The sequence below is a fragment of the Oryzias melastigma genome, linkage group LG24 (assembly GCF_002922805.2).
Source record: "Oryzias melastigma strain HK-1 linkage group LG24, ASM292280v2, whole genome shotgun sequence".
NCBI lineage: Eukaryota > Metazoa > Chordata > Actinopteri > Beloniformes > Adrianichthyidae > Oryzias > Oryzias melastigma.
The window spans coordinates 20,437,578-20,465,052 of record NC_050535.1 but is presented as its reverse complement, the minus strand read 5'-3'; the positions used below and the strand labels follow the sequence as shown (position 1 = coordinate 20,465,052).

Genomic DNA, 27,475 nt, shown 5'->3' with positions numbered 1-27,475 from the left:
CTTTTGTAGAATGAGGGGGAATGTGGGTCACATCTATGATAAAAATCTGAAATTTGTTGGTTCATTTTGAAACAAACAAAAAGTTTACCTGATCCACATCTTCAGCGTTGTACAAATGCATGTTCCTTACAAAAAGTCTCAACTCCAACTGTATATATATATTTATATTTTTATTTATTAAAGTGTACCCAATGGTCTTTTAAATGGTAAATGGTAAATGGCGTTTACTTGTATAGCGCTTTCTACCCTCCTTCAAGGGCCCAAAGCGCTCCACAGTCACAGACCCATTCACACACATTCACACACTGGTGGTGGCTCCGCTGCCGAACACTGGCGCCAACCTCCCACCAGAGGCAATTTGGGGTTCAGTCCCAAGGACACTTCGACACATGGGCGGGCAAGGCGGAGTCGAACCAGCTCACTTCTGATCAGGAGTCGACTGCCCTACCACTGCACCAATTTGTGATGACTGAGTTTTTAGCCCCCAAAGGAAACAAACAATAAAAAGTGTTGTTTTCTAGGACATAGTTTCATTTATTAGAAATACACCTCTGAGTTGTGGGCAGGACTGTTGGTGTGGCGTAAGCCTGCAACCTCATCCCGACATCCATCGCTACACGCTCTCCCACTAGCTTACAGCCCCTCACCCCCTAACCCAGGGGTCTGCAACCTGCAGCCCTTTCATCCCTCCATTGGGGCTCTTTGGTGTTGAAGAGAAAGGCAAACAAATTGAATAAATAATGAGTTAGTTTTTTTTTATTTTTTATTTTTTTATAGTTTAGATTTTTGACATGTCATGCAACTGATTAAAATTCTGGTAAATGTTTATTCTACTGTCAAAGTGGTTTATTCTTGGGGTGCTATAATCTAATTATTTACATGTACAAATACTTTTTTTGAAAACTGGATTCTACACCAGGATCATGTTTATATTTGATCGTAAAAGAGAGTGAAGGTGCACCAACGTCATTATGATTAGAAAAATATACAGTATATTTGACTTTCTTGCATTGTTTTACTCAAGTACATCATCTGCAGCAGGAGCGTCTTATTTGACACAGGGAGTATTTTATTTTGAAAGGAACTTAGATGTGCTGTTGTCCAAAGTAAAATAAGTAAAATTTATGTCACTGCTATATTCAATTTTTTTATTTATTTAAAAACTAAATTAAAAAAAGTGTAGAACAAAGTGACTTAATGATCACAAAAACATAATTTGCATATTTTTAATGGTGAAATTGGACTTTGTGGCTCTCACTGGGTTTTAGTCAGTCAGAAACTGGACCAGATGCTCTTTTAGCATAAAAGGTTGCAGACCCTCACCTAACATTACCAACAAATATGGCAGCAGCAGCATCATTTCTCTCCACCTGCACAGTTTAGACCCAGATTCCAACCCAGACGAGGAAAACAAAGACGTTCTTGGATCTATTTGTGTTCAAGCGGATGCACCTGAATGGATTTAAGCAGGGAGGTTGTGGCCCGCCCTCCTTATTATGTATGTCACATATAAGTTTTTCAAACTGCAGAAATGCAATTTATATATGTCCGTCCATCATCAGGAAAAAGCTGCAAGAACATATTAAAAACCCAATTTTCATTGGCGTGGGTCTTAAAAGACGGCGACACATTCAGGCTTTTTAGAATTTTAATATTTATTACTAAGATGAATTTTTGAAAAAAGTACAAATAATCTAGGTAATTAAAACTTTTTGTTTCACGCTCATTTTTGTCAGGAAAAATAATACTAATTACAAATTGAGACTTTCTTTGAGTTGGCTGGATGTTGGACTGACACGCAGGAAACCCGGTTTGCTTCCCAGGGTTTGTGCCGTCTCAGTCTGCCTAACTGGGTCTCCCTTCAACAAAGAGCATCCGCCGCAAAACCAAATTTCAGAGGTGACCTGTGATGGAAAGAACTGAACAACAGCTTTAATGAGACACAATTTGGTCCAAAACTGGAGAAAAATACATTTAAACAGATAAAAATTAGCTTCCAAAGTCCTCAAACACACCTAAAAATGTCAAGAATGTCCGCCATCTTTTAGTGGGAGTCCACTAAAACCACTTTAACTCAGTTTGATTAATTTATTTGATGCATACATCCACAGGAAAAACGACTTTTAGCTGCAGCTCCATCATTTATTTAAAATATGTCTCCTGAATCTGCTCACCATGGAAATCAAATCAGCTTTAGAGTTTTTAAAGACAATTAATTCATGTAGAAATTAGCACTTAACTTAAAAAAAACACATTTGATGCTAACATTATCATTAAAACAGTACAAACAATGTAAATGTGTTTAGGGGTAGAGACTTTTATCAGTGTTTAATAGTATAATGGGGAAAAACTAATTCAAAACTACTCTAAATTAAACATTTATTATTGTTTATTAACTCCAGACAGAACTCAAGGACAAAACAAAGATCCACTCATTTTTTATATTTTAAATTTATCCCATATTTTCTGTATAAAATATTAAGAAAATCAAAAATGCAAACCAGTTCTTTACAAATTCTGAAAATAAATGTAGTATATCTTCTGCCATGTATTAAACTAAAAAAGAGAATAAAGTATTTGTAAATGTTATGCTCACTCCTGTAATTAGGACTTAAATGCTTAAAACAATTATCTAAAGACAGATAAAAAATTTGTTCTTATGCAAACATTTGTTTTGTTTACCATCAAACACATACTATATACATTCACAAAAATGAAACAAAATAAGTTTATAATGTGTTTTTTAATATTTTTTTTACTCTAAATTGAAAATTTTAAGTCATTCTGTTATTTTGCTTTTTAGTAAATTAATAATTTTAGTATATTTTGAAGTGTTAGTGCTTTGGCAACTAGAGGCCACTATAAAATGAACAAATTAATTAATTAATTTTGTATTTGCAGATTTAAACTAGAGTGGGAGGATAAACCCCTAGAGATGGAACATCTCGTTTTCCTGCATTTCATGAGAGAATACTCTAAAATGACAGAGTAGGAACCAAACAAAATAGTACAAACAAGTATTAAATACACATAACAAACACACAAACATAGAAATACAATATTAATCCCTACCCAAGATGACTGAAAAAAACATCATACAAATAACAAAAACTGAACTGAAAGAAGCAAAGCTTCATAAAAAATAGCTTCATAAAACTTCATGTTTAAACTACATTTTATGCAAACCAATGTAGTTGGTTTTATATATATTTACAACAAATTTGTTTATTTAAAGAATATTTTTCAGTAAACTGAACTTAAGTTTTTTTTTTCTATTTTTAGCACTTAAAAGTTTTACTCTGAAATGAGAAGTCTCGCCAACATTTTACTTTGAAATTTATTTACTTCACGTGTTAGTTGCACATGTTTTTTTTTTAGTTTTTGTACATTAAATTCAACATTATTCTCCATTTTAGAGCCATAATTATGTAGCCTGAAGTGTATTTTACTACACTAGATTTATAACGATCTTGTACGTCTCAAGTATTTGCACTTGTATTTTTGGGAACAGCTCGCAAACATCCAAGTATTGGGAAATGTAATACAGCCCTAGTTATTATGTTATTTAAGATTTAAAGCTATCATATCCATGAGAATACATCTTAAATAGCATTTACTGTCATTAGTAGAACATTATAGGCATTCGTTGGTCTTTTTGGGTGTAATCCAGTGAAAATGTTGAAAGGATCTCAGTTAGGATTCCTATTTTAAACCAAACAGAAACCAAAAAAAGCCAACAAAAGCAGCGTTTTACTTTGAAGGAGCCTCTCCTCCGCAGTCCCTTTATGTTCCTGAAAGCAGCTGCTGGTCACTCGGTGACGCTCAGACTCCTGAAGTGGATAATGTGATGTGTTTTAGGCCCTCTGCATCATCAGCGCTTTGTCTCCTGTCCATCGTTGACTCCCAGAAGTCTTTGCTGCTGTCGCCGGACGCAGAATCACAAGTTGCTGCTGGATAATTGGCTTTTTTTTATCATAATGGCCTGAATTATTCATCTACAACTATTTACCTTGAGTAGCTTTCAGCTGCGGCCTCTTTAGGGAAGCGTTATTATAATCCTAAAATTGCATAAATGCTGAATAATCAGGTTGTTGATTTATGTACATTCATGTACGTTCATTATAGAAAGGACTGCATGGGTGTAATTAAGGAAGTTTGGCTCTTTAGTTAAGTGACCCATTTGATGAAAATGTGATCTGAATAAAAAGATTCAAAGCAAATAGAGATTTATACGGGTTATTTTGTCTCATGTATCACCTCATAGTTCTGTTGTAGTCTTTACTTTGGATCAGAACCCCTGCAGTTTTATAGATTAGCTGTGTTTACATGTCCTGGATCAGATCTAAGATCCGGTTAGAACAGAACTGTGCATAAAGGCTCTGAAAAGCGTTATCCCATTGTAACAAACGTTTACATGCGCCACACGTTCGATCGGAATAAATCATTTTGACGTGTAGAAGTATCTAAAATGCTGGAAATAGTCGTAGAAGAAGAAACGGTGAGTTCTGTTGTAAACAGATGAAGCTGCAGCTTTGAGTGAGATTATCCTCTGAGCGTGCATCTATTATTATTACTACATTTTTGAGTGACTGTTCGCTCATAATTTTCTAAACCGTGTGGTCACAGTGTTTTATTCTTGGGCGCGGGGAAGCAGCCATTTTTAGTCAATGTAACAGACACGACATATGAAGCAACATCAAGTCCCGCGGCGTGATGTGATCTGAACGACGGGGACGGCGTGAAGGTCTGCCAGCGGCTTGAATTAAGCGATGAGGCGAGAATCGGACGGCGCAGCCAAAATGTAAATATCTGAAGTTTAACAGATCGCCAACTCATCATCAGGAACTCAGCTTTGGGCATGTGATGTTTTCAGTGACTCGATCAGTGGCTAGAACATTAATCCAAAGCGAGCGTTTTTGTCCTGAACTTCCATCTTTTTCTCTAACCCTCTGGAGCTCAGGTTTGTGGAGTTCATCCGTCTGCTTTAGGACGAAGGTGGGATTAACTCTGGACAGATCTCCAGCTTTCTCTCCCTCGGCGGAGCTCACTCGCTTGATACGCCGTAGGCTGTCAGGCCTCATTGAGACTAAAAAAAAAATTGAAAAGGTCTCCTAATTTTACACCCCCCCCCCCAGGTTAATACAAAACAGATAGCCTTCAAGCTCAGCCACAGAGACACAGAAACACAGTGGAAGCGGCTGTCATACAGACACAGGCCCCTAATCATATAAACTCAAACATGGAGACATGATTACTGATGTTTTTGAACTCTTGACCATAAATAAACCTGATTTCTCAGCATCATCTGCACATTGAAATCAAGTTTTACAAACTGATGTTACTATGAGGCCAAAAACATCTAATGTTGTTAAAGGATAAACAGAGTTGATGAAATTTGATTCAGTGTGAAAACATTAAACTTATTTTTCTCTGTTTTTATTTTATTTTTTATAACATTTTCTAGAGCACTTTTTTTTTTGTCTAAAACTCTTCTTGGTCCAAAACCCCAAAACAGCACAGTTAATTCTGAAGTTCTAAGTGAAGGTCTGGTGCTTCCATTTACCATCCGAAGTAACCGAATTATCTCGGTCAAGACCGGCTTTGTGCCCTCTATAGGTCACATGATCTCAAACTAAAGATCCTTTCAAAACACTCGAGGAAGAAACCGAATGTAGCTGCATATCTGTTGAAAACAACTTAAACTCACCAGGAATGAAAAACCACGTAACACAAATCACAAAATATAATTTCTTTATTGATTACAGTTAATACTCTTTATGATTTCTCTTATCCGTGTCTATAAAATAAGTCATGGAGACTGCTGACCCAGACATGTCGACCGTCAGAGTCAGCAGCTCTTGTTAATGGCTGCCTGACCAAAACTACCTAAAGAAAACAAATAAACAAAGCCTGTAAACTAAGACTACCAAGGTCCAACCCCAAACTAAAGTAACAAAACCCAGCAGTGTAAGACGGCTGAGGACAAAGAGGGGAAAAGAGAACGAAATCACCGAGATGTACAAGGGAAAACAGAAATGAATTGAAGGAGGAGTTATTCATCATAAAATTGATAAATATGCAGATGTTTTAACCGAAAATTCTTGATTTGATGAATGCAAAAGTTAAATTTCATCATTATGCCCAGTTACCTGTTAGCACTCATTACAATGCCCTGTGGTAAAGATATTATTGATAAAACGGCAATGGACCAAAAAATGAGACAGTTATGTAAAAAAATTCAATTAAGAAAAATTATAAAAATCAAAAGTGAAAAAACGAAGCCGTTCAAAGCAAACGCCTGTATCACTGTTTCTGTCCAAATCATGAACTTCCGGTTAAAAAAACAAAAGAAAATCAGAGTTATTTCCTTTCAAAACATTTTTACAAAGGAGATCTTTTTCAATTGGAACATATGATGTAGATTTTATATTTTTTTTAATTGTGCTTATATTTTATTGCAAAAAAATCCATAAATAAATAAATGAAAATAGGTTCAGGAAGATGGAAAAAACTAACAAGCTTATATTAGAGCCTCTACTGAATAAAACTTTAAAATTAATACAATTATTCAATTTTATACAAATATGTGTATTTTCTTGACATCGTAAAGATTTGTGTAAAATCGTTTAAACAGTCGTTTAACAGAACCAACATCTTTTACAACAGATTGATAATTTCATCTATTTAAGAAAAGACTTTATATATATATATAATAACAGTTTGTGCTGCAAACAAAAACAGAGCTTTAATTTGTTTTATCTCAAAATATTTTAAGCACTTTCCTATTTATTATTGTCGCCCTTAGCTTCATTTCTGAGGACAATTCATGACTATTTTTTAAATTGTTTGTATTTTTAGTCTCCTGACAGTTTTCTTGTCTGATAAATCACATTTTGAATAAATTGAATACCAAGATGAAAGATTAAACTCTGCTCTGTCTTTATCAAAATCTCTTCAATAAATCTCTTGTGTTCAAAGAAGTTGATTATTTAAGCTCCATTTTAACATGGTAGTGATCACTTTAAGGCTCCTAATTTCATTTGGATCCACTTAAGTCATTTTTTCCACTAATACAATTATCAAGATTTTATTTGGTCTCATTGCTACAAAAAAAACAGAAAAGGAGATATTTTTAATCCGACTCTTAAGTCATCTCTTTTTTTTTACGTGTGAATAAAAAATATGTCAAAACTGCATTTCAGTGTTTTCATAGAAAATGTAGAAATGAATAAAAAAGAAATAGATTTAGAATAAAAATGTACGTTTGTGTTTATGGACCGCATTCATCTCCTTACGTTACATGCTTTTCATTATGGTAAAGTTGGCCTACATTTCCTACGCCTGAGGAAATCTGACATTGATTCCAATTCAGGCTACACCTCTTCTCCACCCACTAGCTCCTTCAGATGCAGCGAAGGCAGCTTCACCAGAGCAACAGTAGATCTGGGGTTTGGTTTACAGCCGCCCGAGACACGGAAGGAACATAATCACGAATGTGAAAATCTGAAGTGAGATGAAGCAAACATGCAGCGGAGACATTTCTAAAGGAATTCCAACCTTCTAACGTACAAACCACAGCAGTTGAACGCACAGACATGAGGAAACGGCTGATGATCTGACTGCTACATGCCTCCCGGTGTAATTACATTCTCCAAATCCTCTCATGTAAACGTGCGTGCCCTGCAGAGATGAATCCTGAAACGGCACCAAGCCCTTCCACGACTGAACGCAGCGCTCAAGTTAAGACACGTACGGTTTGTCGGGACATGGGAAGGGCTGCAAAAGTACTTCTCAACAACTCTCTACCTCATCCACAATCTTAGTCAAAAATGTTCTTCTACGCGTTTATTCTATGCTGTTTGGTGCTGCCACATACAGTTATTTTAATAGTTGACTAATCATCGATTATTTTCTTAGATTAGTCAACTAATCAGGTCATGCGCACACACATCTCAACCATCATTAGCTTTAAACTAACTAAAAATAGTTGTATAGCATTACCTGTGATAATGCTAGTGAGAATGCTGTAAGATGAATTTGGCCGCTAAAGATACTGAAATTGATAGCTAAAAATGCCGAAGCTGATAGCTGAAAAGGCTGAAACTGATAGCTAGCTAAAATATTAAATGCCAGATTAGCCTAAAAAACTGGAAAAGCCTAAATTAGCCAAAATAGCTAGCATGTAGCCGAAATATTAGCTAAACTTCAAAATAGCCCTAAAAAACAAAAAACAAAAAATCCTAAATGGACTATAAACGGAGCTGTGTGACGTATTTCCGGTTTCGTCTACTATATGAGTGGACTTGGCAAATATCTGTGTTCTTTCCCTGGTATTAGTTTATTTTCATCCATCTTTTGTTCAACTAATTTTGAAGGTAAATTTAAAAATCATTCAGAAAATCACGAACTTGTAAATTGCAATAGTTGTTTTTTTATATATATTTTTAATATAAAGTTTCACTCCAATCATCTTTTGATCTATTGTAAAAATGTTTGCATTGATCTTTTAATTCTGATTATGCTGTTTTTAGCCAAATGGAATAAAAACCTGTCATTTTGTAAGACATAGTTTCTGCATTGCAGCAGGAGTTAATCCGAAATCCCTCTGATTTGAGTAAAGAAATAGGGCTGGGTACCGATAATACTTTCAGAAATGATTTGATTAGATTTTTTTGATTCTTCAATTTAATTACATTTTTAGTTTACACATTTATACACGTTTGTTTAGAAATACATTAATAATCTGTATATTTTGAATATATTAATATTAATCTGATCCAGTTCACATTCTGTAAATGTATCAGTGAAATAATGAGATTGTTAATATCATCCAGTGTTACATGGATTCTCTAAAGGAGAAGTTCTAACTAAAATGTTCATTAACATTGGAAACATTGTTCTGCTTCTCCTGGAGGAAGTTTCAGTTTGGCCACTAGGTGGTGATCGCGCTATAGCATTACACCTTATTCCTGAAGAAGAAGAAAATTAGAGCAAAAAATGTTTTTTTTAGACCACAAATAATTACTTTAAAAATATTTCCTTAAAAGAGTTTGGAAAATTAATGCCTGTGAGTTTATAAAGATGTTCATTTAGTCAGTAATATATGTTTATGTTAACCGAGCGTTAGCATTAGCCGTCCTATGGGAAATTCCATTAAACGTTAGCATCAAGCTAGTGGACTTAAGTTTTATGTGCTAAATCGATCTATATTTTTATGGATTGATTATTGATCTGTTATGTTTAAATCGATTAAAAAATATTAATCGATTTTATCAACCCAGCCCTATAAAGAAATACTCAGAAATATAATTTTGAGCCTAATTTTCTTTTTAGATGTCCATCATCAGTAAAATGCCACAAGAACATGTTAAAAATACCTAAAGCATTATTTTCATCAGTGTGGGTCTTAAAGTGCTTTGGTCCATGCAGTTGTCTATATTAGATGTAGCTGCAGATGACTATATAATTCATTAACACCAGAGCTGCTTGTCATTTGGTTACAAACATTTGTTTTGGCTTCATTGATCAACCTGTTAAACTGTTTGCTAATATGCAGATGACTAAATCCTTTACTATATACAGTAGCTGCGGGTTGGCCTTCTTTTTTCCATTATGTTTACATTTATATATTTGGTATAACACTTCTAAACGTAGTGATATGATGGATAAAACATGTTAAGTACTTCATTTAAAAGATTTTCATTTAAAAATTAGGAAGTCGCGTGAACAAGAATAAGAGCGTGTATTTCCAGCAGTTCCGTCCTGTTTCAGATAAACCTATTCTGCGTGAATGTGTCACCACTTTCCATGTCTCTGGAACGTCCTGTCACTGCTTACAGATGGAGGGTATCCCCTCATTATCTGGGCCACTTGCTGAGAGGAAGGGGGTGGGCGTAGTCTGAGCAACCCAGGGGAGATGGAGAATGATGGTATACATGGACTACGACGGAGGGATTAAGCCGCAGAGACATGGAAAGAAAGAGGGATGTGGGAGAAATCTGGAAATTAATGTGGTCCCACTTGCTTTGAGGATCAGAAACAATGGCCTCTGGAGTGGACAGATTCTACTGGGAGCGGTGTATGGTCTCGATCATTTAGGTGCTTAAAATTATAGCTATCGCACATTCATGTGCTCACCTCCTGTGGTGAAAGCTCCATAAAGCTGGCAGCTGCAGCAGGAAGGGGAAGAAAAAAAATCAACGACCATCCTCAAATACAATAGCACTCTTAAATCTCACCATGTGCTCTCCACCTTCTTTTTTCCTGGTTTCAGCTTCAGTCTCTCATCTCTTCAGCCGCAACAAAAGCAGCAGGACGCTACAACCAGTGACCTAATGGTCAACAGTGTTTTCACAAAGACAAAAGAATCTGCAGCTGCATAAACTCACGGACTATTTGGGGTTTAAAAATATGTTTAGGATGTGCAGAACCTCAGATCAGAATTTCACAAGGATCTAGACACACAAAAATAAACAAAGGACCAGTCTGAATTCTTCCCTTCTCCTTCATTTATCCCTCCAAACGCAGAGTTAGAAATAAATAATGTGTCATAATTCAGAACTCACTTTTGTTTGATGACATCACCAATAATTGCTGTTCCGCTAGCGTTAGCTTCCAGAATATACGTAAAAACAGCAGTTTTATAACTTTAAAAAGGTCATGTTACAACAAAAAGTCATTACTTACATTTAAATGTAAGGTTCTGTGGTTCAGAGTGCACCCACGTGAAGAAAAGCTCTTCTTGGCGCTGTTTAGTCTCGACGGAGGGTCGTAATTAAAAAAAAAAATAATATTCTGGACACACTTGCACTAAAAATGCCCCTTCAAATGGGGGAGAAGGGAATAATTGGGGTTGGGCCTTTTTCTTACCTCTAAAAATGCCTTAAGACTTTGAGGGGCCACAACTTGGCTCAAAGGCTTATTATCTATGGTGATGCATTTTTAAATGTCTGTTGTTGATTAAGGCGTTGCTAATATTAAGCTAACAGTATGCTAAACTCTTTTAGTCATGCAAACGTTTTCATGAACTTGTCTTGTGCCCCTAAATCAGCCGTCCCCCTTGTGTTATGGTGGGAGTGGGGTCATCTGGACCCACGAGACAGTGTGCTCAATTTTTATTCTCAATATTTTATCTTTATCTGCGGCAGACATAAAATCCTGTCCACCTTCATCCACATTTTTCAGGGATAAGATGTCAGTGTAAGGCGTGGGTCATCTGGACCCCATAAGATAGCACAAAGGTTAACCAATTACCTCCAGTGTTGACATTCCTCACTGTTCAGCCGTTAACGCTGCCGTATTTCCAAGGAATTCTGAAGCTTTCCACGGATATGGAACACTTAACACCAGTTGAAGTCTTTATCCAGTTAACAATTTTTCCGATTGAGAAAAGGAGCTTTGTGCTAGCAGCGGATCAGAATCCATTAGACTTATATTAATTGGGTAAACGTTTATAGATTTACGGGAGTTCATAACAGTTTCTTATTCCTGTCGACAGGGGCATCTCCAGTATAGAAGGGTTAACTAGAAGGATGTCTGACTTTGTCTTTCAGAGTGAAAAGATTCTTTTCTTAATAATCTGACATTTATCTGAAGATGTTACTCTGGATGAAGGGGACGAATGGGGCTGCCACCATTAGTCGATTAGTCGTCAACTATTGAAATAGTAGACGACTAATTTGATAGTCAATTAGTTGTTTCTTTTTTAAAAATTTTATCTCAAAACTACGGTGCGTGCTTTCTAATGTTGCGTCTGCCATTGTCTTTGATGTCACAAGAGGTTTTAGGAAGACTCGGGTACCATAACAGCACGCCACCGGAGCTTAAAGGGTGAAACAAAAAAAAAGAAAAAAAAAAAAGGTGCAATATCTGCAAGGCAGCACTTGTGATCCACGGCAGAATTACGGTGATGCGTGAGTACCTGAAGAGTAACAATACTGCGACTGAGAGTTACAACCATGAGGAGGGATCGGCGTTTAGGTAAGCTAAGCTAACAGCGCTAACTGAGAGCAAAAAAAAGCTGAAGAAGATGATCCTCTAAAATGGAGTTAAAATGAAGGGCGTTTCCCCAAACTCTCAAGGCTAGCTAAATGTTTTCTGTGCATCCCTGCAACCTCTACCCCATCAGAGTGAAATGTTGAGGGAACATCTGCTCTCAAAGGAGATCAAGTCTTTCTGCAAGACGAATAGAAATACTAACTTTCCTGCATAGAGCAAGAACATCGTACAGTTTAGGATTCTATAGTCAGAGTGCAGTGAAGTTAAATATAGTTGTGAGCGTTCATCACAAAATGCACTTTAGTTATATTTGAGTCAGTGAAACCAAAACTATCTTTAGTGAAAAATAGTTTCTTGTTTATAATCAGAAACCAATGAAGGACAGGGACTGCAGGATTCATTAAAGTTGAATAAAGTATCATCTTAATTGTCTTTACTTTTAGTTGCTTTAAAGCTAATGATGGTTTAAAGGTGTATTTACATCCAGATTACGTATGACCCGATTAGTCAACTATTAAAATAAACGTTTGTGTCTGCACTTGTGAAGAATCGTATCTACAACAGTGCAGACATGACCAGAGGATTTTTGTCTCCCTATTTTTGTTTCTGTTGGTGAAAATATCATTAGAAAAACTTTTTGTAGATTCTCTTCAAATGGGAAAACATTAAAATGACTTTTGTAGATAGCATCATCCTGAGTATCATTCCTGCAAGAAAATATTGTTAGCCTTTGGTTGCTTTCATCTAAAAATATTGGCTAATTCCTTCACTACTCCCCATCTATTTTAAGACTACAATGGGGATCAAAAGTTTGGGCATTCCAGGTAAAATGTTGTATCAATGTGCATAAAGAAGCTAAAGAAAGATGGAAAATCCTCTTAAAAGCATCAGATTACAGATGAGACATTCTTCAAAAATGTTTTTAAAAAAAGTTTTTATTTTCATCATTTACCCAAACAGAAAATAATGTGTGCAAAATTTTGGACACCCTGCAGAACTGATGGTATGCCCCGCCCCCTTGGAAAACCACGGCTCAATAGTTTAAATTCAGAATGTCACAGTTGTGCTGTATAAACAAAACTTGATTAAGTTTGTTAGGATGCCCATTCGGTGCCGATACAGACCTACAGAACTTTTTTTTTCTCTTGACAACAGATAAGCTCATCCTGCCTGGAGCTCCAGCTGAACTTCACAAAAAGATACAGCAAACATAAATAATCACTTGTTGGTGAAGTAGGGAAGACATGACACTCTCAGCTGACAGAAGAAGGAGACGCTGCCACCTGCTGGACAGGTAGTGCTGAATGGAGCGTTTTGAGTTTAGTCAGGGTCAACGAGTTCCTGCATGTTTAGCAGGGTTGAGTACAGTCATGTGCTGGGAGTTGGCCCAAACGTGATCACTTATCACAGTGGTAGAGCCTTCGACCGATGGCTGGAACATTGCTATATAAGTACCTTGTTTCTTTACCATAGCCCTAGTGCTCTCTGATGGGGTCCAGATGACCCCACCCTTATATTGATGTGTGATTCCTCCCATGACAAAAGTGGACAGGATTTTATCTCTACCACGGACACCAGTGAGGATAAAAAATCCTTGGAATAAAAAGTTCTTTGTGGGGTCCAGATGACACCACTTTTAATGTAAATATACCTAGGATAGCACAAGGGCTACACAAAGCACCTGCAATAGATTTTAGATACATTTTAGTTGTTGAGAATTTTTTTTTTTTAATTTACATCAGCGTTCTCTAACTCAGTTTACCTGGGGGCCACTGAAGGCAGAGTCTGGCTGAGTCTGGACAGTACGGGGTTCCATTTGTGCCAAAAATATGTTTTTTTGTCCACTGTCTATATCTTTGGTCCATTGTCTATGTCTATTGAACAAGTTTATTGAAGATTTGCTCATGTCTATGTACTACTAATCAATATCTTCTGTGAAGCGACAAGAGCTAACGACTAGGGCTGCCACGATTAGTCGCGACTACGTCAACTATTAAAATGGTCGACAACTAATTTGCTAGTCGATGCATCGTTTTTGTTTGGTTTTTTCCTTGTTTTTATCTCAAAACTACGGTGCGCACTTTTTAACCTTGGGTCTGCCATTCTATTTAACACGTGCTAATCCGGTCAGTAGTGATATCACAGGAAGTACTTTGATGGCTCGGGTACCATAACAACTAGGGCTGCCACAAATTATTATTTTAATAGTCGACTAATCTCCAGTTACTGTGACAGACTGGCGACCTGTCCAGGGTGTACCCCGCCTTCGCCCTTCAGTAGCCGGGATAGGCTCCGGCACCCCGCGACCCCAAAAGGGACACAGCGGTCAAGAAAATGGATGGATAATCTCCAGTTAATTTTTGGATTTGTCGACTAATCGAAAAAATTAATCAGAGATTAGTCGACTATTGAAATAATCGTTTGTTGCAGCCCTAATGACGACGCTAGCTGCTGTTGCTAAGGACTTTTCTTATAACAAGAACCAACAACAAAGGTAAATGCAAAGTTTTAGACCTAAAGCTGAATCCTCACAAAGCAAATACAAAGAAAAAAGAATAGCATTTTCAGCATTCTTTTCTTTCAGAATTTTTTTTATAGATCTGGTCTCCAGACATGTAAATGTAACCAGAAACTAAATGTTTTACATGTTTATGTTCAAAGTTAAAACATGTGTGAGTGTATATTTATGCTTTGAAGTACTTTATATATGTTTCTCAAATATATGTTTTAAAGCTTTTCAAAAAAGTAATTTTAGGCTTTCATCTTCTTGTTTTGTCTTGTATTTCTTACGTTTTTTATCCGAACCGTGAGTTTTGTGATCCGTTACACCCTTAGTGGATGCAAAAACGTATTTTTGGCACTACTTGAGTCCCGTACAGAGTTCTGAATAGTCACTTTCTAAAAAAAAAAATAAGTAAGGAACTCATTAATGTGGTTGGGGTGGGGGGTGTCAGGTTTTTCTTGAATTAAAAGTTTCCTGCTTCAAGATTGGTCAATGTCCCGCCCCCAAGAGCTATATACCCCACCATGATTGGTTGGTTCGTCGGCTCCACACACATCTCTGTAAAAGCACCATTCATACAAAACTCATGGGGCGCATTTTCATATTAAGGCGAGGGCCGCAGAATATCAAGTGGGGGGCCGCAAATGGCCCGCGGGCCGCCACTTTGAGACCCCTGTTTTACATGGTAGAAACACAACATTCTCCACGTATTTGACATCTTCACACAAATCATTTTCATGATTACTGAAACCTCCTTGGAATAAACTCATTTTTGTGCATTTATATTTTATGACTTGAACATTTGCAAGTTTTCATTCTTTGAAAAAAAAAAGTCTTTCAACTGCAGAAGGAAGAATCGTTTCCTTCACAAACTTGTCGACTAAGGGCAGCTCATCTGTTGCTACGGCAACAAGAGAAAACTTGTCCTCTTCATTGTTTGGCCTCACTTTCACCTTCTTGCCTCGCAGCAGCACTTATCAGCCGCGTGTTCACTCTGTGTCTTTTGGTGCTGGTCCAGAAAATAAGGGCTTGTCGGGCAAAAGGGAGCCTGCGGTGTCAGGTAGCGAGAAATATGCAGTTTGTGTGAAATCGAGACAACCGTCTGCTGCTCAAGTGGGTGAAGAACTCGTGTGCCTTCAAGTTCATGTTGCCTGTGACCTCCATAAGCTGTCATTTTTAGGAAAAATCCTTCTCAGAACTGCAAAGCAGAACTTCATTTTTCTGAACTCGTAGATTGACTTTGATCTCCTTTCTGTTTGAGCAGACGTCAAGTTCTTTGGAAATTTACTGAAGGGAGTGTTCTGCTTTTGATGTGGTGATGTGTGACCACAGGGCATTAAAACATTACAGTAGCTTATGTCACTTAAGTTGAATGACGGGGAGACGTGCTTGAGCATTTAGTCATCGGAAACCCCTCCCTGCAAGCTCAAGGCGTGAAAGTTACCGTAGGATGATTTATTTATGCGTTGACAAAACACAATGAAAGAAAAGTATTTCCACAGTTTTTCTGTCATCGTAGCAAATTTGGTAAACAAAAGATGAAAAATGTATTTTTGTGCTCTAAAATGCCATCCTCTTCTTCACAGAACGGCACAAAGAAGTCCTGGGACTTCATGAGAACTCATGACAGGTAAAACCCCCAAATTTTCACTTTCATTTATATGTTGGGATCAAATGTCCTTCAGTTTTTTTAAAAACCAGCACCAGCCCCCTGTGTGTGGGTAGAAGATATCTGTGGAAGTCAGCCAGAAGAATCCCTCAAACATGCATGTTCATGTCCGGAGAGATTTAGCAATCCAAGCAGCTTGTCCGGGGGGTGTTTGAATCTCAGCTCTTAAAAAGAGGATGAATCTGGTCTTCTGAGGCCCTGGCCTTGATTTATCTCTCTCTATTCACGTAATGTGTGAGATGCAATCAAGACGGCCCAAATGCCTTGTAAAAATATTTTTATTCTGCTGCATTTCTTGAAAGTCTTTTCCATGGACATTTATTAGAGAGATATCTCCGATTTTTACCTGAGGGAAGTTAAGGGTCGTTTCAGTTCTGCAGCCTTCTCTCTTAACCCCAAAAGTTTCATTGAAATAATTAACCCTCAGGTAAGAAGCGGTAAACCACAAACCTGTACTTTGTCAGGATTTTGCCTACAGGAATATAGAGCTCCTCCCGTTAGGGCAGGGGTGTCAAACTCAGTCTACAGGGGGCCGAAATCCAAAACACATCTTAGGTCTTAGGCTGAACAGGATAAACATTTATTGATCACTTTAAAACTAAATTTTTAAAACTTTAAAACATCAACTTTTAGCATAATTATGTACTAGATATATAGCATTACCTGTGATAATGCTAGTCTTGAAACGGAATTTGGCCGCTAAAGAGGCTGAAATTGATCGCTGGAAACACTGAAGTTGATAGCTGAAATGGCTGAAGCTGATTCTCAGCTAAAATATTAGCTAAATCCATATTAGCCTAAAAAATAGGTGAAACAGCTAGCGTGTAAATATTAGTCTAACTCCAAATCAGTCTAAAAAACGTTTTTAAAATGCCTAAATTAGCCAAAACAGCTAGCATGTAGTGTGTAACTATTAGCCTAACTTCAAAACAGCCTAAAAACCTTTGAAAAACTAAATTATCCAAAACAGCTAGCATGTAGCTGAAATATTAGCCTAACTCCAAAATAGCCTAAAAAATCTTAGTAAATGGAAAAATAGTTAAAAAAGCTAACAGAATGCCAATTTTTATTAAAACATTATAATATTATAACCACAACTTTTTAACATAACTATGAATAATAAACAGGCAGGAATATTATATATTTAAACCCTAAATAACTTTCAATGTTTTACTCTCCATAAATATATTTTGTCAAAATTATACAAGTTAAAAATGAGAGCAAGATAACATCGGGCCGTTAATAACAATAAAATAAAATGATCTGGAGGGCCGGATCCGGCCCCCGGGCCTTGACTTTGACATGTACGTTAGAGAGATAAAGGAAGAAGCTACACGTCTTATTATATTCATTAGTTATTTCAATTACAAAATGGGCCAATATGTCATGAAAAATATCCAATTTTTTTCTCTAAAAATGAGTTATTTTTGTGCCTGAAATTACTAACTGTAATCCAGTTCAACTGAACTGTTTTGAACCTTTTTCATTTGTTTTTCTTCTCTGCACAAAACCACTGTTTACAAAGCAAACAGGCTCATCCGTCCACCTCCTTTGTCCTGTTCTGACATGATTCTTGTTACTGAATTCCATTTGCTTCCTTTGGGTTTTTAAAATACACAAACTCAAGTAGACTCAACTCATTTCTGCTTATACCCTAAAAGTAGGGCTGGAAATCAATGAAAAAAGGAAACTAATTAATCGTAAACCTAGAAAAAATGAATCACAATTATCTCTGGAATCATGATTCATTTTTTCTTTGAGTTACGGTATTTGCCGACTGCTTATCTCAGAATAATAAAAATACAATTTACACACAAAACTATACATTCAGAACATTTATTTTTAATTAAGGCTGTCAATTGATTAAAAAAATATCACATCAATCACACTTTTGTGTTTGTGATTAAACACAATGTTTTATTTGATGACAATATGCGACTTTTGAACAAAGATACATTTTTCCTTCAGTTATTGTCTGAAATGTTTAAATGTATCAAGTGTTAACTCAGATATCCCAAAAGTCTTATTTGGTCACACAGAGAAACAAATCAACAGTAAGATGAGCAGAACTCTAACGACTTTTATGTCTGCTGTATTACAAACATCCACGAGAAACGAACCTGCGGACCTGGAAAAAAAAAAAAATCATCTTCTAGAAAAAATTAAACAAACGGTAAGAGGTGACCGTTCTCTCTGAACTGAAGCTTTCTTTAAACTATCATGATGATCAGCCTTTATATTGCTTGTCTTTGCCGCTGCAGTCGAGGCTCAGCGACGCGTTGTTGTTGCCGTGACAACACGCCAGACCATGGATCAAAGAGTAAAAGTGATCTAAACCAAATAATAACTAGATTAAAGTACTAAAACCCGATAGAATGTTTTTATTTTTTAAATAATCATAGTATAAGTGGGAAAACAACCTCTGATGAAGTGGTTGATGAAGTCATATCATAATTATTAGTTACTGATACAATTCATAGTTGATCTTGGTTCATTTTAAACGATCTGATTCACTGATCTAAATTGGATCAGGACATCTTGATCCCAAACTTCCACTGGTGTGCTTCAGAGATAAATACGTTTCTGAAAAGTGCAGCTCAAGGATTCCAGATTTATTTTATTTCTTCAAGATAATGAGTTAAATATGTGTACAAACAAACAAGTAAACAAGAATGAATGTCATATTCATTCACATTTTAGTTTGATAAAGTTGTTTTTCCATATCAGAATAATCCAAAGGGAGCATTATTAGAACATTCTACCACACTACGATCACATGGCTTTGATAGATTCAGTGTTTTCTCACATTAGACTGGAATGATGGTCGATCATTTGTGATGAACTTTGTCTTTTTTTACTTTATACTAAAATAAACTTACTGTAAGTCAATCTACATGGTATTTTCTGGTATTGATATACTGATTTATTTTATCCTGAAACAATTTTATAATAGTATTGGTTGGTTAGATTAACAAATTTCTTCCGATAGATTGTAGGAAGGATTATAGGAATAAAAATCAAGTAATTGATTAAGTTGATCAACTGTCACACCCTTAGACTGTAGTGTGCAGTCTAATTAAATCTCACTTACATTAAAAATTATGTCCTGAAAAGAAAAGAAATAACACAAATGGTGTAAAATGTTTCACCTCCTCTATTAATCCTTCCACCAGACTCATTTAGTATTCAGACCTCTTGCCACACACATGATAATCCTATGTTCCCCTGTCATGGCATCCCACCGGCTCCTCTACGACTGCCCAAAGACCCGCAGTATCCGTGACAAAGGCTTTGAGTTTGACCACATACACAGATACAGCCCCTCAGAAAGGACGTTGTGGGTTTGATATCCACATTGGATCATTCCTTGACTGTAAAAGTGAGACTCATTGATCTCATGCACGACGATTATGATCAAGGTAGTAACTCGTGTCGTGATCTGGGTGTTACTCGAATCCGAAGGACCCATTTTCCACACAAACTTTAAGAAGAAAAAAAATATTTTCATCAAACCAAATGTATAAACGAACATTATGGATCTCATGCAGCTTTTTTTGCTTTTAAAGGAACTTTTCGTGTCGTTTTTTTAGTGAAACAAATCAAAATGTTGAACTCTGTTTGACCAAACCAAAAAAAGAGGGTGGTGATCTTAGATAATGTGTATTATCCAAAAAATCATCCAACACCTCTTTTAATAAGGCCCAAACATCAACCTACTTTCTGTCTTGACATGTCGGCGGTTTTCCAGCTGCAGAACTTAACCGAGCGTAAAAAGTCCTCATCGTCTGTTTAACTCCTCTTGGTTTAACCATTAGGGCCTTCTTCTTCTTTTTTTTCTTTTTTTTTCCCGCCAGCGGGAATCGAAAGACGCACGGATAGGTTGTGTAAGAGCTCTGCAAGTCCTGGACCTGCTGCAGAGACAGCTCCCATGCCCCAGGCCTCCATGTGCCACTTGTAGTGTAAATTTTCCACATGATCTAAGTCGTGCCGGTCCAGCATCCTGTCCATACTTGCTGAACTCAAGCAAAACTCCTCCACCAGAAGTTTTTATCATCCTTCCCTCTTTGACTCGTAGCCGTGCTGTGCTCAGATTGTTGGTATTTGAAGGTTTCACAACCGCTTCCCTTCTAGCGTGTGATCAGAAAATATTTCAAAAATGCATCAATCCAATCAGACCGACAAGTAAAAGTCTACTCAGTATGTGTTCAGAAACGTTACTGAGTCAATGGTGGAAATTGTTTTCTCTTTAAAAATCAGAGCTAAAGCATTAGAGAGTAAACTTTATGAAAAATAAAATAAAAATACAGTTTCAGAAACGGGAGTTTTACATTTATATTTGTCAATCTACAGCATTCAAACTTAATTACTTTAGGGCAGGGCGTAAAAATATTAATTTAAGTTCATTGAAATCCACGTAAATAGATAAATAATGTATACATTAAGACATCAACTTATTTTACGTAGAAGCCATTTCCTCTTCAAACTGAGGAAACGTTCAGAGTGTAAAAGCACAACAAAGAAGAAAAAATCCATAGTCGTACTTGACAAAATTCAGGACTGGAGAATGGTACTTTGCCCTCTCTCAGTGGGTGGAGGAGTTTAAATATCTTGGGGTTTTGATCACGATTGAGGGAAGATCGGAGCGTGGGATCAACAGGCGGATTGGAGCAGCGTCTACCGTTATACGGTCACAGTACCAAGTAAAGTCGATCTTCGTTCCAATACTCGCGATAAACATTCCAATACTCTGGGTCACAAGTTCTGGGGTCTTGACCCAGAGATCAAAATCCCGACTACAAGCGGTTAAAATGAGTTTCCCCCAGAGAGTGGCTGGACGCTCCCTTTGCCCTTGTGCTATCTGACGGGGTCCAGATGACCCCAGTCTTACACTGACGTGTTAACCGTCCCATGACAATGTCTGCCATAGACACCAGTAAAAATCATAAAAATAAAAGATCAGCACACTGTCTTGTGGGGTCCGGATGACCCCACTCCCAACGTCCACATACCTAGGATAGGTATTAAGGGTTAGAAATGGGGTGAGAAGCTCGGTCACCTGGAGAGAACTCGGAGTAGAGGCGCTTCTCCTCCACATTGAGAGGATCCAGCTGAGGTGGATCGGGCATCTGGTCCGGATGCCTCCTGGTCTCCTCCCTGGAGAGGTGTTCCGGCATGTCCTACTATGTGGAGGCCCCGGAGAAGACCCAGGACACGCTGAGAAACTACGTCTCTCGGCTGACCTGGGAACATCTCGGGGTCCCCCCAGAGAAGCTGGAGAAAGTGGCCGGGGAGAGGGAAGTCTGGGTATCTTTGCTTAGACTGCTGCCCCTGTGACCTGGTTCCAGAATTAGATGGATGGAATTTCTGTGCCAAAAACGGACATTTCATCTTAAATGGCAAATCATAATAATGGAACTGAATACATACGCACTTCACTACCGTTACAGACTGATGTGTATTCAGCTTCGTGAAACATAACATCACTTAGGGCTGCCTCGATTAATTGATGACCAATTGATTATTGAAATAGTCGGCTCCTAATTAGTCGATTCATTGTTTCTTTCTTTCTTTAAAAAAAATTTAAAAATCTCAAACTAGTAGTGCGCATTTTCTAACGCCGGGTCTGCCATTGTTTTTACATACATGTGCAGTAGTGCTCATCCGGGTCAGTAGTGATGTCACATGGAGTTATTGGAAGACTCGGGTACCATAGCAACACGCCAACCGAGACTGAAAGTGTGAAACATAAAAATAAAAGAAAAAAGCGTCCAGTGCAATATCTGCAAAGCAGGACTTGTGTTCCACTACGGTGAAGCATGAACACCTGAAGAGGAAGCCCACTGTGACCGAGTATGAAAACGCTGAAGAGGGATCTGCGTCTATGTAAGCTAACATTGATGCAAAAAGAGAGCAAAAAACTAATGATAGTTAAAATGTGTTTTGCCTTCATTTTAAGAATAACCCGATTGATCAACTAATCGGAAATAAAATAGTTAACTATTAAAATAATTGTTGCTGGCAGCTCTAATATCAGTGCAACATTAGAACAAATATTTAGATAACAATGTAATAAAGAACAAGTCAAATTCTTCCCCTGCCCTACGGCTCCCCCGTACCCTTTAACTGTAGGGGCATTTGGAGGTGTAGGAGTATCCACAATTGTTTTTTGAGGGTAAAGCAAAAAAAAAAAACACAACTTATACTCAGAAATGGTATTTTAAAGCTGAAACAGTTTTAAAATGTTCATCTGCATTGTTTAACCCTTTAAAATCAGAGATTTAGCTCCAGTCTTGACATTCTTTAGACTACCGTAACTCTTCAACCGTTAATGTAATTTCAGTGGATTCTTAAGCAGAGAAAAGCAGCTTTATGTTGATATGCAACACCATAAACAGTAGTGAAGTTCTAACTCAATCAACTCAAATCTGCTGATCTTTTTTGTTAGGTAAAGCATCTTATAAAGAGTTATGTGACGGCACAAACCTAGAGTGATAAATTATTTAGCTGTCACCGGCCACTTCTCCGTTACTTTTTTGATTTGAAACTAAAATGTATGAAGTTGAAGTATAATTTACTCTTCAAAAGCAACATTTTTTTCCTACTTTTGGAACAATAATCAACATTAACCAAAAAGGATGAGCTAAAGCATCAAATATATTGAAGTAAAGACACAAACAAATCTATAAAGTTAACAAATAAGCCAAAAACATAAAGTCAGGATACTCTGCCAAATCCATATTCATATATACACATACACTACATACTGTACACATGCACGTACACAAAAACACATCTTTGCTGATACATAATTCAATTTCACTAGATAGATGTATAGATCAATTATTTGATATTTTAACAGGGATCCAAATATGTTTCCGATATGAACTAAGATCTTTGTCCAAATAAGATTTGTTCCTCAAACAGAAGAGCATCTCCATTTTACACTAATTTTGCATGATTCAAACATAAAAATAACTCTCAATTTATGTTTCTCTTTAATAAAAAAAGGACTGCACTCTCAAGGACAAACTACCTTTCAAGGCACAAACATTTCCAGCGTTCTCACATGTACGATATCCACAAATTTGAATGTATTTGTTATTTAAAGTAGTGCATTTGTAGACTGAATGAGCCTTCACAGATTTATAATCCTAAAGCTGTTAGTTTTACTGTAAGCATCAACAGCTTTGTTCCAATTTTCTTCAGTTTCCTCTACAAGTCATGAGAAAAGGTTTTTATTGTTTCCTCAAACAGGAAGTCAGAGTGTTTCCCTTTGAGCGTCCTTTGAGCATGAATATGTTTTATATACCTCAGTATATCGCTGTGCGGCTCCATAAATAAGAATCCTGTTTGATGGAAACAAAAGCCATAAATCTTAAAGAACATAATGGTTATACTAACTTCTGGAGCTTTGATTTCTATAACTCTATGAACTACGATACAACTGTTTAATGCTGGAGCCTCCATGATAACATCCAAATGTTGCGATTATGCTACCTATTTCTGAGGATCATCAAAGTGCACGTTGAGGTGAAGTGACGGAGGCTGCAGCTGGATGTTGTAGCTGTGGTCATGGGAAAGACGGGGCAGGGCTTCCTGCCGCCTCAGACGCATCCGCTTTCCCAACACAAAGCCGGGCCTCCAGTCTCCTCCGGCTGCCACTCACACCGCAGCCGAGGCCCGTCTGCAGCTCGCTCTGACCTTCCTTCTTGTTCTTCCTGCCCGGGAATGCTCATCAGCCACGTGACCTCCTGAACTCTGGATTTCTGCTCCTAAATTAGAAAAACATCCAGAAGGAACGCTTTTTTTTCCTGTCGTTTTATTTTTAGACAATTACAAACGCTTGAGATAAATTTGGAAAGACACTGCAGTCTTATTGGATAATGGTTACAAGATAAGGGGAGATAAAGAGTAATTAAACTTGAATAGGTTTTGTTCCTTTAACATGCGAGTTTCCTAAAAAAACTGACTTTTTTTTCTTCTTTTTTTTACAAATCAGTCAGAATGAACTTCCATTTTTTAGTAAGTTTATATTCTAAATATTTAAAATAACCACAAAAAATTGGTCCGTCCTTCAGAATAATCGATTTAGCTAATGCTATTACGTTGCCACAGCAACAAGACAAAAGACTATGGAACATTTATGAAGTCATTGAAAAAAGTACATTTTACCAAAGTCTAGGGCTGCCACAAATGATTATTTTAATAGTCGATTAATCAGGTCGTGCTCAAACTGGATGTAAAGCACACATCTTAACCATCATTAGCTTTAAACTAACTAAAAACAAAGACAATTAAGATGATAGTTAATTTAACTTTTAGTGAATAGTGCAGACTCTGTCATTCGTTTGTGTGATTAAAACAAGATTCAATCAAATGAGAGAGAGATCAGGAATATGCTTCCCATCAAACTCATTTTAACAGGTGACCCTTGACCCTACACCATCCATCAAACTCATTTTGACAGGTGACCCTTGACCCTACACCATCCATCAAACTCATTTTGACAGGTGACCTTTGACCCTACACCATCCATCAAACTCATTTTGACAGGTGACCTTTGACCCTACACCATCCATCAAACTAATTTTGACTGGTGACCTTTGACCCTACACCATCCATCAAACTTGTTATGAAAGATGCCCCGCCCCTCAAGATGACTCAGCAATTTAATATCACTTTTATATATAATAGGTATATAGGGTCAAAGGTCACCTGTCAAAATGAGTTTGATGGAAAGTGTATTCCTGATCTCTCTAATGAGGTCGACGTGTGATTCAAGGAATTATTTTTCACAAAATATAATAATATGACTCAAATATAAAAGTGCATTTTTTTGTGCTCACAGCTTTTTTCAACTTTATAAAACTCTGACTCCATATTATTGCTCCCACATTAAGATAGTCGACGACTAATTAAATAGTTGATTATTCATTATTTTATATTATCTGGAGTCAGAGTGTAGTAAAGTTGAAAGTTATAATGGAATTCTGCTAGCTTTTTAGACTATTTTGGCATTTATTGAGGTTTTTTAGGCTAATTTGGATTTTAGTTAATATTTCAGTTACATGTTAGTAGGGCTGCCACGATTAGTCGACTAATCGACGACTAATCGACTATTAAAATAGTCGACGACTAATTTAATAGTCGAATAGTCGTTACTTTGTACTATATGGAGTCAGAGTATAGTAAAGTTGAAAGTTATAATGGTGTTATGCTAGCTTATTGGACTATTTTGGCATTTATTAAGGTTTTTCAGACATGCTAGCTGTCTTTGCTAGCTTAGTCTTTTTTTGTTTAAGTTTTTTAGGCTGTTTTGGAATTTAGCTAATATTTCAGCTGCATGCTAGCTGTTTTAGCTAACCTAGGCTTTAATTAGGCTAATTTGGCCTTTAAACTAATATTTTAGTTGGCTATCAGCATCTTCAGCTATCATCACTAGCATCTTTTGCGGTCAAATTCAGCTTACATTTCATCTATGATGATGCTAGTGTGAATATATATATAGTTTTTAGTTATTTTAAAGCGAATGATGGTTAAGATGTGTGTTTTACATCCACTTTGTGCATGACCCGATTAGTCGACTAATCGGAAAAAATAATCGGTGATTAGTCGACTATTAAAATAATCGTTTGTGGCAGCCCTACATGTTAGCTGTTTTGGCTAAGTTAAGATTTTTGTTTTTTAGGCCATTTTGAACTTTAGCTAATGTTTCATTTGCAAGCTAGCTGTTTTGGCTAACTTAGGCTTTTTTCATTTTTTTAGGCTAATTTGGCTAACAGCTAATATTTTAGTTGGCTTTCAGCTTCAGTGTTTAGTTATCAATTTCAGCATCTTCAGATATCAGCTCTAGCATCTTCAGCGGCCAAATTCAGGTTACAGCATTCACACTAGCATTATCACAGGTAATGCTCTATATCTAGATTTTAGTTAGTTTAAAGCTATTGACGGTAAAGATGTGTGCTTTACATCCAGTTTGCGCATGACCTGGTTCGTCGACTTATCGGAAAAAATAATCGGTGATTAATGACGACTAATTTAGTAGTCGATTAGTCGACTATTAAAATAATTGTTTGTGGCAGCACTACTCCATATAATATAAAGTAACGACTAATTGACTACTAAATTAGTCATCAACTGTTTCGTGGCAGCCCTATCACAGTTATGAAATTTTACATTGATGTTTTTCACATCAAGACATGAAAAGTGATCTGCTGTAAGCATGACCTTTGACCTTCTAGACCTGCACCATCTTTGGCCAAAAGGTGCTAGTATATTTTTTCAACATTTTCAAGGAGAGTTAAGTCAAATCTTTACACACAGACAGGTTAATAGTGTCAAACTCCTGCTTTACTTAAACCCTTAAGAATCATGTGTTGAATTTAAAGTTAAATGTTTTCAGTGTTTCCTGGGAATAAGATACCCCAACCACCAGTTTCTGTTCTTGTATAAATGCTATTGAAATGAAAGCCTCCTGTTCCATTGTTGTCTGATCAGTGTTTTGTTAAACCTTTTCCTAAACCTTGTTTTTTTTTCCACTTTCTGCAGCGTATCTGTGCTGATCTTCAACACCACCTCACATTGTTTTGTCCTCGTCAAGCAGTTTCGTCCTGGTATGACTTCTTCTTGCCTCTTATGCTGCATAAAAAACAATTTTGTTTCCTGCAATTGGTGGCATTTAGTTAATGTTAAAGGTGCAGCGATAAGTGCTGTGGTCAGAGTGCCGTGCATGATCCACCAGTGGCAGTGAGTTTTAAAAATTGTCATGTACGTCAAAAGTTCGCCACACAGAGCGATTCATCCATAGTTCAAATATCTGAACTTATAATTGGTGAGTATTTGTCACATCAACCAAAGAGGGACTCAGCTGTGGCCTGTGATGTGTTGATGATGTCATCAGTGGGTATATCGATATTGAGATATATCGCAATATTTAGCTTGATTCTCAATGGGTTCTCACCAAGTATTGATCTTTTATTTCCGTTTGAAGAGGCTGTAAAATGTTATATTTGTCATTCTTGGGTGAGACGTTCCTTTGGAGGTAGATAGGGGGCGCACGTTGCAAGACTGGCTGTCGTGAGCACCAATGTGCCTGACAGCCACTTGAATAATTTTATTTTTGTTCTGTTGTTTACAAAAATTTTGCACTAAGTAGTGGCTCTGTTGTTTATGTTTACATTGTTAACACTGAATTTTACAGATAATTCTAATTTAATTGGTATCAATGATTGTCACACTTAGTATCACTGATTTACACAATTATTTGTTGCACAAAATTAGACACAAGTTGTTTATTATGATTGTGT

The 27,475-nt window shown here is 36.9% G+C and overlaps 1 protein-coding gene across 1 annotated transcript in view; it reads left to right on the top strand.

The window, feature by feature from the left end:
• Positions 1–27,475, top strand: part of nudt14 (nudix (nucleoside diphosphate linked moiety X)-type motif 14) — a 44,882-nt gene that overhangs the window by 784 nt on the left and 16,623 nt on the right. The window contains exons 2-3 of the mRNA XM_024290982.2: positions 16,087–16,130; positions 26,718–26,782. Of these exons, the coding sequence (XP_024146750.2) occupies positions 16,087–16,130; positions 26,718–26,782 (109 nt within the window). The remainder of the gene's footprint in view (positions 1–16,086; positions 16,131–26,717; positions 26,783–27,475) is intronic.